Below are 14148 nucleotides of genomic sequence, written 5' to 3'. Positions count from 1 at the left end.
TAAGAAAATGACCGATTGATGTACATCCACAATGATGATACACAAATCATCCCTTCTGTAGATGACAATTATTGATTGAAACGTTTGGATACTCAACTTAATTAACGAAACAATCAAAATTAAATAAAGTACCCAAAGTTGTTAAGCCAACAAACAACAAAACGCTATTTTAAAACTTTGGGGACTAGTGTAATAAACAGACACAATAAAAACTGTCCCGAATTTGTATTAATTTTGAGGAACACGACTCCAGTGACGTCATATTTTTCTTTCCCGAAAAAGGGAAGGGGGAAAGAAAAAAAAGGGAAGGGGGGAAGAAAAAAGAGATGGGAGAAAAGGGGTTTTTCCCCATCTCTATTGAAGAGATTTTCTTCCCCCCTTCCCTTTTTCGGGAAAGAAAAATATGACGTCACTGGAGTCGTGTTCCTCAAAATTTATACAAATTCGGGACAGTTTTTATTGTGTCTAATAAACAGCCAAATGTCCACTCCCTTCCTAAAACACGAAGATTATGAGATAGAACTATGGAATAACTCCCCCCCCCCCTCCCTCCCCAACAAGACCATACAACAAGTGCTTCCCTTTTAGTATATTAAGTTAATACAAAAGGGGGAAGAAAGAGTTGTAGATCAATTTTTCGTTATTATCTGCCCATTCCCTGTATAACTATACATTGGATATAGAATATACGTGGATATTATGACGGGAAAAATTTTCTTCAATTTAGGTTGCTAACATGAAACTCATTTATTGGTCAACTCGTTCATTTAGTAGTAGGGTGAGTGGATGGGGTAAATGGGATATCGTCATTTTAGCCCACTGCGAGTTTCACTTTCTTAGAGAATATGAAAATCTGACGTAATATCCAGGTTATAACATATCCATTAACTATAGATAAAAACCTAAACTATAGCAGGTGGAAATTAATACAACAGTACAACAATCAAAATTTTCATAATAAAAATGATAAAAATTATCATTCTTATTTTCTAAAGCGGGGCTGCTGGTTGTTTTAGTTTTATCAACAAGTACAATTTTGTCCATAGGTAGCGGAAGTGAATATCTTAGATACTTGCTATTTAATGTATGCTTCTGACTTTATAGCAGCTAATATTCTCTTTTATTTTTTGCAGCGAAAGCTACAGTTTTACTACAAAAAAATACAAAACTATAAGTATAGATGCATAATCCAGACAACTACGTGACCCTTTTCGTCGACTAGCAAATTGTTTTCTTTTGTAGGGACATGGCTGTGTTTATTATTAGCTGATCTCAAAGACCTAATACAAAATCAGTACAAGGTTCCGCCCTGTGGACAGAGTTAAATATAGCTTATGCTACCTCTATTCTTTTTGTTTTAATGTTTTCATTGTGGCTTCCGCTTGATAAGAAAATCTATTTAAATGCTACGCAACACAAAATCATAACATATAACCAAACAAATTGTAATGGTTCCCAGAAGGAAAAAAATAAAAAAAAACAAGGATGACAACATCCATAAAAGCGAATCACTGAAACGTTAGGACAAACGACCATTAACACTTGTATACTTAAAGTGTCAGAACTAAATAATTAGAAAATAAATGTATAAAAGTCGAACGAAACAAAATTGTAAGTAAATCTGATGAAAAACTGCTTAAATACAGGATATTGTTTAAGGCCATACTTACATCATAGGACTTGATTATAGATTTTTCGCGTAAAACAATGTACTTTGTTGTCCTAGGAATCAGTATTCCAAAAATCAGACCAATCGGATAATTTTATCACAAAAAAATTTGATGTTAAAAAAGTTAATAAATTAACATGTTAAAAATGGACGTACGGACTTTCTGGTAACGATTCTAAAGTTGCTTTGCTTTCTAACTCGTACCTAACTCATATGATCATCTTCATGCACAGTTTGATATCGGTAGGACAATTCTAACATTCCTAAATTAACGAAAAGAGCTATCCGTTACGTGCGGACGGACGGACTGACCGACCCTAATTATAGAAATGTTTCGCTTTTCAATAAAAAAGAAGGGAGAGAAATAGCTAGATTGTAGAGAGAGAGAGGAGGATAAATAAATATTAAAATAAAAAAAATAATATAAATTTTATCATGATTACATAATGTAATTTTGAGAAACAAAATATTAATAACAAGCGGCTTCTTCCCTAGCCTCTAGGGGCTTTGCCCTAAGAGGTAATCAAAAAAACTTTTAAATAAAAAAAATAAAATTAAGTACTACTGGAACTGCCCGTAGTTTATGTGAATCAACTTCCCCATAAACAAACAAAAAATGGGGGGGGGGTGGGGGTCTCCCACCCCCAAAGAAAAGTTTATTATTATTGGTATTACATAACATTTCTTTTTCAACCAAGCAAAATTAAATATTAGAAACCTATAAAAATAAATCTTTATCAAAGTTTTCTTTATACAATTAAAGTAAAGAAGATAGATTGAAAATAGAGAAGGGAAGTTATTAATATAAATAAAAAGAAAAAACTGAAAGAAAGATAAAAGAGACAGAGAAAGCAAAATGCCCATGCAAGCTTTAAAAAGTTATGAACAAAACTAGAATTAAAATATGAAAAGTAACAAAAATAATATTAAAATATTTGTTCATGATCAGTGCAGCAAAAATGAGTTCAATATATTTCTTTAATAAAATAATAATAAACGTGAAATAAATGTTATCCTTTAAAAACCACAAACAAATAACGTTTAAAGGACTAAAAGTCAAAAGATAAAAAAAAGTAAAAACATTACTTATGAGGATGGAGAACCATATCGTGCGGTTCAGCGGTTAGCGAGACCCTTCGATACACAGAGAGAGACAGACATCCTCTTAATTTTATATTAGGAGACTATTTCTTAATTATCTTTTTATGAACAGTCTGATTTTTTCACTTTTTATATGAGGCGGTATCACAAATCATTCGGGATACCGGACTATATTACAAGTTTAGAATAGAGTTGCTTTTCAAGAAGATCTTTTTGGTTATCTTTGGCATCAAGAAAATCAACATTCCTCGATTATCAAGCTAAGATGCGCCCCTTACACAGGAGAAAGCTATTCTATAAACTAAAGTATGTGGATGTGTGTTCATTACGATCTTTTATACGGATAAACCAAAGATTTGAATTATTAAGAAAAAGCTTTTAATTTGTCCAAGATATGTTTTGGGCTGTATGGGACTAGAACCATACCTAGAGATCTAAAGGGATAAGACAATTGACGAGTAATTAATATACATCCGTACTATGATCAAAGCAATTACCCCGTCTGAAGATTAAAACAGTTGGTAGAAAAGTTTGAACACTACTACTCTTTATATCAGTTCCCAAAGAATTTTTAGCCAACAAATGAGATACCAGTGGTTACCAGTGTAATTTATAGTGCAATATCCTTTCCCTCCCTTCCTATACCATATTTTTACAGTTTTATAACTCTACACAATTCCTTTAGGCTTAGAAGCGGCTGACGCGCGGCCGACGCGCGGCTGCTGAATCCTAAATTTATTTACGATATTCTATACAATAAAGTAGTAGTATTTATGTATGTGTGTGTCAAGTAAAATCTCGTAAATGTCTTGGCCGATTTTTAATCTATTAAAGTTTATAATTAGTCTAGGGCTAGTTTAATGCTATTTTGGTATAGGGAAAGCTTATGAACAACTCTATAGAGATTCCCCCACTCTTTCAAATAATTTTTCTTAAAGGCTAGGGACTGAGCAACTAGTTTAAAAAACAGGATTAATTCAGGATTCATGAAGGATAAGACAATTGCCGAAAAAATTATGTGTTTCTCCAATATATACACAAAATCACGCCTTCTATAGATTACAATTAGTGGCTGAAACGTTTGGACACTCAACTTAATGAACCAACCAATTAAATTTCAATAAAAGTCTCAAAGTTGTTTAGCTAAAGAATAAGAAAATGTTATTATAAAACTTTGGGGACTAGTGGAATAAACAGCCCATTGTTCCCTTCCTTCCTGAGATTAATTGCCATTGCTATTTTAATGCTTTGAACATTTCATTAAAAATTCTAATTTATTCAACAAATTATGCAACAGCTTAAAAATTGTAAATGAACAGATAAAAAGTATAACATAAAAAGACATCTCAAAACAAGAAAAAGATAGAGAGGAAAAAGATATAGAGAGATAATTAGTGAATAAAAAAAATATATATAATGGAGATACGATATGTGTCATGTATGACGTCATAAAAATGCGTCTAAATCTCTCTCTTTTTTAGGGTTTTCTTTACCCGCTTATCAGCCTTTTAAAAAAATTGTATACCAAGACTTTCCCACTCAACTCAATTAGATTTTAGCCTTATTTTTTTCTTGCCTTATAAATTTGCAATTGACAGTTGCATACCTAAGGAAAGATAAATATGCGCAGTTATTATCTCTGACATTATTTTAGTTTTATCCAAACTTTTATCATTACAACGCCCACTGCAATGCATTGTAGGAATGGATATATTATTACTTGGATCTTACACCAGATTTTCATGTTCTCTTATGATGTACTACTCGCAGCTGGCTAATATAACGATATCTTACAAACATCCCCCTTTTACATTACTTTCCCTCCTACTGGATGGAAGAACTGACCAATAAATGGGGTCCATAGAAGCAAGCCAAATTGACGACAATTTTTACCCTGTCATAATATCCACGTACATTCTACATTTATTATTGTAGGCCGCTAAAATTAGTTTTCTGTCGCACATTTTCAAATTCGCAAAACATGTCATTTTCAAAGATATTATGAGAGCAAGTTTTCAGGGATCTCAAGGGATAAGACTTAAAACGATAAATTGATTCCCAATGATGATAATATAAATTAATCTTTATATAGATTAAAATCATTGGTTGAAAAATTTGGATACAACTAGTTTGGAACCAACCAATCAGAATTTAATGAAAGAACCCCAAAGTTTCCGAGTCAACGAATAGGATTACGTAATTATAAATCTTTGGGTACCAGTGTAATTAACATCCCAATGTCCCCTCACACCCCCCTGGCAAGTTTTGCACTATTTATTGGTTTGCGGTTTTGACAATTTAGTAATTTGTAAAATTTACGGTAGTGATAGAACACTAGCAATACAATTACATCTTTATTGTTTTTATCCAATTATTTTATTTTAAACAAGAGTGAAAATTTATATCTAAGCTCAGTTAAAAAAAGTATAATTTACATTAAAAAAAAAACATTTAAAAGTTTGGTATCTAACACGTATATTTTAAATAGATTAAAAAAAATCTTTAATTTTTTATATAAATTTATATATGTACCATACATGTAAAGACTTTTAAAACTGCCTTTTTGTGCTTAAATTGATATTGATAACAAAACTATGATTTAACAACTTTTTTTTCCACATTCCTCAAATTGTTTAGTGTTTTTTCGATAAAGCACATTATGTAATGACAAGTAGTTTATTAAATTGGTTTTTGTAGTTGGATTATTGTTTAATTCAGGGAGGGAGAGGGGAAATTGGACTTTTTAATACACTAGTCCCCATAATTATAATAATTACGTTATAATTCGTTCAACTTTTAGGACTTTTATTGAGTTTTGATATGGATAGCACTATCAAAATAACACTAATAAAATATTTTTTTTTAAAGCGAAGCTTTTCTATAATTAGGGTCGGTCCGTCCGTCCGTAACGGATAGCTTTTTTCGTTAATTTAGGCATGTTAGAATTGTGCTATTGATTTCAAACTTTGTATGGTGATTCCTGTAGTAGTTAGGTAAGATTTAGAAGGCGTAGCAACTCTATAAAATTACCAGAATGTCCGTACGTTCATTTTAAACATGTTGATTTTTTTTACTTTTTTAACAACAAATTTTTATGTGATCTAATAATCCGATTGATCTGATTTTTGGTATACTGACTCCTGGGACAACAAAGTCCAATATTATAAGCGAAGCAACTCTATAATCAAGTCCTAAAAATGCAAGTATGTCCATAGACATTATTTTGTATCAATCAGTTCTTCAACAATTTTACTTACAATTTTGCCTCGACTCTTATACATTTATATTCTGATTATTCAGTTCTGACACTATACAAGTTTTAATGTCCGTTTGTCCTACCGCTTCAGTGCTTCGCTTTTATGGATGTTGTTATCCTTGTTTGTGTAAAATTAAGTCAGTTATACGAAATACGAGATTTTTAGATCTGCTAGCAGGCAAATTGTTAACAACTTAATTGAAACTTTGGCGTCTTGCTGTCGACGAGTTGCAGTTTCCTGACACCTTCCTCTTCAAATTTCAAGTCATGGCAATACTGCAGAAGAAATCAGCACCGAGAAGCAATGACATTTGTCTTTGTGGATTATGTATATAGTGTAAAAAGTGACAATAGTAAACTTCATTTGTCAGTGGATAAATATCTACAATAAATGAGGAAATTTGAATCTAGCTGCTAAAACTTTAACCTCTATCATCCAATAACTATTATATCATGATATTAACCATATTATAACCTATGTGTCATTATATTATATATGTTATAACATTATGTTGCTAATAATCTCATAACTAACTTATCATATTTATCGTTTTTGAACCTATCTAACTCACTGTGAGATTGTTAAACATTGTTCTTAACTTACTGTACTAATGATTATTTGCTATCTGTGTATCATTTTGTTAGTTAATTGTTTGTATTTTTCCTATTATTTTTTATGATTTTTTTCCATAAGTTGAATAAATCATTTTAACAAAAAAAAAAAAAAAAAAGATCTAAGTATTTGGGCAGTAAACGCCGAATTTTAGGATATTTCAGATTTGATCATCCTATCTAATCTGAAAAAGCTTTTAAAAAACTAAATAAATTGCAAAAAGTTGATGAGTATTTCAAGTAATAAAAGAAGAAAATCTACATTACAAACATAATTTTAAAAATTTTTATAAAAAATAAAAAATAAATCGTGGAACGGACAACCGGACAAAGCGAGTTATAGAGCACAGTTTTCATAACAAAGCAAAGAAATGTAAAAATATACATATATAAAAAAATATAAAAAGCATTACCGAAAGAGAAATGGACAGACGAGCATAAGTAATCTTCACTAAAAATTTCAGCTTTCTAATAGCAGCCGAGAAAATAACATTTCCCCTAAAACGTTACGGACAGAATGGCTGACGGATAGACAAAAAGTATTATAGAGTAGCTTGGCTAATGAAAAAGAAATAATGCATGGTAAAGAATTCAAACAACTATTTTCTGTAAAATGTTCAGTATGCTAATAGATATATTATAACACTAGATTTTCATATTCTCTAATAAAGTAAAACTTGCAGCGGGCTAAGATAACGATACTCCCCATTCACCTCCCATCCTTTCTCCTCCTAATTGACCCATAAATGAGTTCCATCTTAGCAACCTAAATTGAAGATAATTTTTCCCCTGTCATAATATCCACGTATATTCTACATCCATTAGTATACTGCTTAACCCCTGCTTATGTAAATGACTTGTAGAATCCAGAACAAGAACAACTGTTTCCAAATTCAGCGTAGCAATAATAATTTTACTAATAATAAAAAAAATAATTCTTGATGCATTACATGATAAACTTAATATAACAATAACGATTTCGTCCAATTGTAGAAAAGCTGTTTGAAACTATTAGCTAAACACAAACACAGAGGGAAAGAAAAGAGAAAATTTTAAAAAATTAAAAAGTATGGAAAAAAAGCAAAAAATGAGTTCTCACATTGTTTGGCCTAAAAACTTTAAGTTTTTATTATAATACATCTCGATACAGTTGATTATACTACCACTGTTCAAACTTTTCCCCCAGTTATCTTCATCTAAAAAAGTGTTTTTTTTTATATCATAAACCCCTGATATAATTGTATACTCTATGTTCTAAGTTTATATCAACTATGCTATAAAATAAATATTCTGTATACTGTCTTCATATTATATTTCAATGTTTACTTTTGTGTACAAGATTTTGTGTACTCTTTTTCTACAACTAGCGGCTACGCCCCTAGAGGCCTCTAGGGGCACTTGAGGAGGAGAGAGTCGAATATAATAATTCAATTTCTTATTTTAAATTTTTAAAAGAAAAAGTAAAAAAAAATTTGGGGGGGGGACGAAAATTTTTTTTTTTTTTTTTTTTGGGGGGGGGGGGGTTTGCCCCCCCCCCCACATTTTTCATTTTTGTTAAAAAAAATAGTTATAAACCTTCCCGGGACCTATGAGAAGCTACCCTGTTAAGGAGAACCCGATCGGTTCAGCGGTTAGCGAGATCCTTCGGTACAGACAGCACACAAACATCCTGTTACTTTATTATAAGGACTAGCGGCTTCGCCCCTAGCCTCTAGGGGCTTCGCCCTATGAAATAATGGGAATTCAACCCTCCTAAATAGAAATATTTAAAAAAATATTCTTTGTTTAATTACTCTGTGGTAAAATTAAACCCAGGTTGTGCGTTTTATGCACAAAATTTAAATTCGTAAAAATTAAACCCAGGTTGTTTGCCGTATACACAAAAATTTAAATTCGTAAAAATTAAACATAGGTTGTTCGCATACACAAAAATTTAAATTTGTGAAAAAATATTATTTTTTTTTTGGGGGGGGGGGGTTAATGGGGGCTTCGCCCCATGGTGCAGTGGAGTTCCCCCACCCCAATTACTGGTTTTTGTTTACAAAAGTAAAAATAAAATTAAAATTTTGGAAGTTTGGATTTTTTTTTATTTTTGGGAGGATTGGGGTGTCCCACCCCCCAAGAAAATAGCTTAAAACCACAAGAGGACCAGTAGGTATATTCCCAGAAGGATAGAGCCAAATTTGTTTAGCAGTTACTGAGATTTTACAAAAAATGTAAATACATTTTTTTGGGGGGGGGGTGGTTTTTTTAGTTTTTTGGGGGGTTGGGGTGTCCCACCCCCCAAGAAAATAGCTTAAAACCACCACAGGACCAATAGGTATATACCCTGAAGAGTATAATCCGATCGGTTTAGTGGTTACCGAGATCTTAAGGGACAGACAGACAGACGGACAGACGGACAGACATCAAGCTACTTTGTATTATAGATATGGTTTTAATTACCGGATACGCCCCTCTCAAAATTTGAAACCCCTCATTTTACCCGCTTACAATATTTTTAAATTACATAGATTACCCACTTCAAATCTTTAAATCCCCTAATTTTCCCCCTTATTTTAACTTTGGGTACCAGTTTAATTTAAAGACCAAAAGTTCTCTTCTCCCTCCCTTCTTCTTGTACATTTCCTCAGTTGCTACTCGATTGTTATTCTGTTAACAGTTTCACCTTAAAACAAAAATAAAAATTGTTTTGTGAAAATATCTTCTAGTATGGCTTCGAAACCGATTAATATCCGCTGGATTAGAACCGGTTATCAGCCATACTGAAAAATAATGTATAGCATCGTATTAAAGACACTTTTCTACAAATATTGAAAAATAAATCATAAAATAATACCAGCTTTGTTGGTTTGGGCTTTCGACCCCTCGGGTCTAACAAAACTGGTTTTAATTTTACAATTACTGGTTTTGATCTTACATTTTTTTATTTTAATATCCGGGGAAAGCTGTCTATAATACGATGCGATAAATAACTAAAACACTTAAGTAAAGAAGGAAATGTGGATAAAAAAGAGAGAATTAACTTTGCAAGTAATCATTTCTGTTTGTCTTTTTGCAAAGTGAAATTCTCTTAATAAGGAGCAAAGCTACTCTGCCAAAATTAAAGTATATTTCATAATTATACAGACCTTACTAATAGGAATCGATGTATTATTACTTGGATGTTGCACCAGAATTTCATGAACTCATACAAAGTGATAAAATACACCCATTACCTCATCCCATCCACTCCTACTGAATAAACGAACTTACCAATAAATGAGAACCATAGTAGCAACCTAAATTGACGACAAATGTTTACCTGTCAATATATCATCCACGCATTCTATTTCCATTTTGATATGATAGACAGACAGACATGTTCTCTTATAGAAAATTATTGAAAAGCAGGATTGCCTAAAAATTTTCTCAAAATCAAAATAAATCTACTTTTTTATAATTGGCTAAAAAGTAAAATCAAATACATATTAATTGATAATATATTTATTTCAGAAAAAAATCAAAATGGCAATATAATAGATCTACAGTAAAAATGACGACGTAAAAAAGCAAAGTCAAAATGAATTTTCTTCAAACAGGTGACAATTCAAAATATTTTTCATAAGCATGACAACTTCCAAAAGTAGCAAAATACAAGAAAATAATAGAATAGACAAACGGACAAAGTGAGTTATTTAGCAGAAACTTGGTTGTTAACTTTTTAATAACTTTTTGGGTCGAAAACCTCCTGATAATTATTCCATTATAGCTTCGAAACCGATAAATATCAAATGGAAGTTTTGAAAAATCATGAACACAGTAAATGTGTCGGACTGATTATGACGTAAAAAAAATTAGCCAATGAGAGGCCATTATTGACCAATGGTAAAATTTATAGTGGCCTCTCACTAGCTAATTTTTTTACGTCATAATCAGTCCGACTTTTTTACTGTGTTCAAAATCATGTATGTATTACCAGAAATTTTCCACGAATATTGAAATAATAATATCAATACCAGTTTTGTTAGTCTGTGCTTTTGGCAATTCGGGGCTAACAAAACTTGTTTAATTTATAATTTTTCATTTTAATGACAGCGGAAATATGTCTAAAATACGATGCCATAACTAACTATTCTTTATTTTTAGTGATATTTTTGGCTTTTCTGCCGTATTGCGTACCTCAGAGTAGAAAAATAGTAGGTAAGAAACGTTGAAACAAATTTTTAAATGCACAACTACTCTATATCTGCCAGGCTGTCTGTCAGTTTATGCTCATTACCATATCGCAGAAATGAAAGTCGTACTAGGCACTTATTAGCACGTCACCTTAGATTTTGAATACAGAACCCCTAGATGCTAGGAGCGCAAACGCTAGTATTGTATAAAAAGCTTTAAAATCAAAACAAAGCTGTAAAAAAAACTTGTCAAGACTTGATTAAATAACAAAGATTCTTGAATAGGACAATGATCAATAAATTAATTTTCCAGATTGTTAAGAATAAATTTCGTCTTTGGTTGAATGTAAACCTTTTGGGATAATTCAGGGCTGTAGAATTGCTTAACCTTAATTTTCTTTCCTTTCAATTATTAAATCCGTTTTTGTGCATTTTTTTATCAATTCAAACAATCGATATATAATTACTTGGATGATGCACCATATTTTCATGTACTCTAATAAAGAAATATTCGCAGCTGGCTAAAATAAAGATACCTCCCATCTCGCTCTTTAGTCCATCCCCTCTCCTCCTACTGTATGAACGAACTGACCAATAAATGAAGTCCATATTAGCAACCTAAATTGACGACAAATTTTCCCCTGTCAATATATCCACGTATATATTATATCCATTATTTAAGGTGATATTAGTGAACAGAGAATTTCTAGTTTATTTGAGGAAGATGAGAAAAATGATCAAGAATACAGGTTTTAAAAAAGCGTAGCTATTCTAGAATTAGCGTCTGTACGTTCGTTCCTAATGTATAGCTGTTATTGTTAATTTAGTTATGTTAGAGTTGTTCTATCGATTTCAAATTTGCATGCTGATACCAGTTAGAGTTGGGTAGAACATGATCGTAGCAACTCTATATATAACTGTTACCAGAAAGTCATCACGTCCAATTTAAACATTCTGATAATTTTATGACATAATTTGTTTTAACACAATATTTTAAGCGAATCAATTCCTTAATAAAGTCCTTAAAAAGTTGGCATTCTTGCTTTTTAGGTTTTGACATTAAGTGTTAATTTTGTTTGTCCTGCAGTTTGATTTTAGAGCTTCGCTTTTGTGGAAGTTGCCATCCTTGTTTTTTTTATATATAATTAAATTTAACGTTTTTTTGTGGAGAAGCTACTCTAAAGTTGTGTTTGTTAGATGTTGGTAGATCGCTTGAAAAGGGTCATATAAACATTAAAAAGATATTGTGAGGAAGGGACATTATGTGAGAGAGAGGAAATGACTAAAAGAAAGAAAAAAAAGAGAGAGATAGCTAAAAAAGGTAAAAGGTAAAAACATTTCTAGAGCTTTACCGAATGCGAACTGTTAAAAAAAAGGCAAAATTTTAAGAAAATCCTCAAAACTTTGTTAGAAAATCAGGCAAAAATTTTTGTTTTTAGGCGTCCCGCCACGTACCTGATTTTAGCATCGAAAATTGTCCGTCCAGATTCTATATATCAGGTTAGTACGTTTATTTAGGTGTAAAGAGATGCTTTGCTATATTTATATACTAGCGGATTTCAATTATGATTTTAAATGAAAAATATAGTCAAAGCGAGGGGATGGGATAAATTCATTAGGGGGGAGGTTGGGGGTATCGTTATGTTAGCCAGCTGGGAGAAACATTTTATCATAATATGCGAGAATTTTTCAAACAAACCTAATTACTACTTATTGTAGAAGAGAAGTAAAATTGTGAAAAATAGGGCTAACTACTAAGAGATATAAGTTTTCCGGAATTGTAATGTAGGGAGTAGACTTGAAATCTGCATCAATTTTTAAGGATTTTTTATAAAATTCGTTTTTTGTATAATTCCTTATCCAAAAGCGGAAATACAAATTAAGTTAATTAATTTTGGCATCCGTAATTGGTGGATTTAACAAATCTGCGCTCTGATTGGATGTCGTACATCATTCAACCAATTAGAGCGCAGGTAGTTTAAAATCCACCTATCCTATTGGTCAAAATTAATTAACTTAAAATGTATTTCCGCTTTTAGATAAAGAATTTTACAAAAAACGAATTTTATAAAAAAATCCTTAAAATTTGATGCAGATTTCAAATCTACTCCCTACATTAAAATTCCGGAAAACTTATATCTCTTACTAACTACATATATTTTTATTACAGGTGGTAGCAACATTGTATGAACATGCCATACCAATGCGAATCAAAGCTTCCCTGGCAAAGAATGGAGTCGAGGTAAATATATTACTTATTAGCATAGGTACTCAATATTTCCATTCTATTAAAGATAAAAAGCTAAAATATAAAAAAGATTTCCTGTAATTATAGGATTGGTTCGTCAGTCCATTGCATCGGGGAAATGCTATAGGAGTCCTCAAATTCCAACATGACATATGCGATTTATTAGATCTTTATACATTACTATTATTCGCTACTAAAGGATATTTTCATCTTTGTTTTTATTAATAAAAAATATTCCCATCTATTTCTTTAAAAGCCATTTGTTTAAATTTTAGAATAGAACATGTATTTGAGTCGTTTAAAATATTTCATAGGAGATTAGAATAGGACAATATATAAACCCAATTATCTCAAACAAAATAACATTTTCTGTAGATTAACGTAAAAGTTTGAACACTTTTAGTTTAAATATCTAATCAAGATCCAAAGTTTTATACTATTTTTCCTTGTTTGTTTGATTAACAACTTTGGGTACTTTTATAGATTTTGATTAGTTGGTTCATTGAATTTTGTGTCCGAACGTTACATCCACTAATTCTACATTAGGGGTAATTTTGTTTATCATCATTGGAGTTGTACATCCTTTTTTCGGCAATTGTCTTATCCCTTTAGATCTTTGCAAATTTATATATCCCTTCAATTGCTGCAATTTATTTCATAAATGCAACAAACGATAAAATCATGTGCATTTATTTGCGTCACATTTGCGTTAGTGAAATCTTGATTAGAACCAAAATTCATTAAATTTAATCAAGCCCATTAATGAAATTGATATTTATGCAGTTGAAAGTGAAATATTTTTTCTCTAAAAAGGCAGATAATATCTCGTTTCAAAGTCCCAAACGTCGGAGTGGACAAACGGAGGAGTGTTAAAATATTAATTTAATTAGGTATTTCTATACAGGTTAGGTTAGGTTAAGATATGAATATACAAATAAGCCCCCCGCAGGGGTTTGGCATTTAAAAACCCTAAAAAATGGTTTAAAATAGGTTAGGTTAGGTTAGGTTAAGTATCCACTCCTGCGTTAGTCCACTCCGACGTTTGGGACTCCTGCGTTTGTCGTAGGACCTTGCAGAAATAGCATCACGATATTAGGTCAGTCAG

At 31.5% G+C, this 14148-nt stretch overlaps 1 protein-coding gene across 1 annotated transcript in view; it reads left to right on the top strand.

Moving 5' to 3' along the window:
* The first annotated feature begins 10131 nt into the window (after nucleotides 1-10131).
* Nucleotides 10132-14148, top strand: part of LOC145332031 (CD109 antigen-like) — a 50883-nt gene continuing 46866 nt past the window's right edge. The window contains exons 1-5 of the mRNA XM_080176938.1: nucleotides 10132-10219; nucleotides 10767-10820; nucleotides 11478-11544; nucleotides 12235-12295; nucleotides 12966-13037. Of these exons, the coding sequence (XP_080033064.1) occupies nucleotides 10201-10219; nucleotides 10767-10820; nucleotides 11478-11544; nucleotides 12235-12295; nucleotides 12966-13037 (273 nt within the window). The 5' untranslated portion in view covers nucleotides 10132-10200. The remainder of the gene's footprint in view (nucleotides 10220-10766; nucleotides 10821-11477; nucleotides 11545-12234; nucleotides 12296-12965; nucleotides 13038-14148) is intronic.

This window comes from Acartia tonsa, chromosome 11 (genome assembly GCF_053477335.1).
Source record: "Acartia tonsa isolate MP-2025a chromosome 11, ASM5347733v1, whole genome shotgun sequence".
In the NCBI taxonomy this organism is placed as follows: Eukaryota; Metazoa; Arthropoda; class Copepoda; order Calanoida; family Acartiidae; genus Acartia; species Acartia tonsa.
Note: the sequence above shows the minus strand (reverse complement) of the source record. Positions and strands in the feature narration are given on the sequence as shown.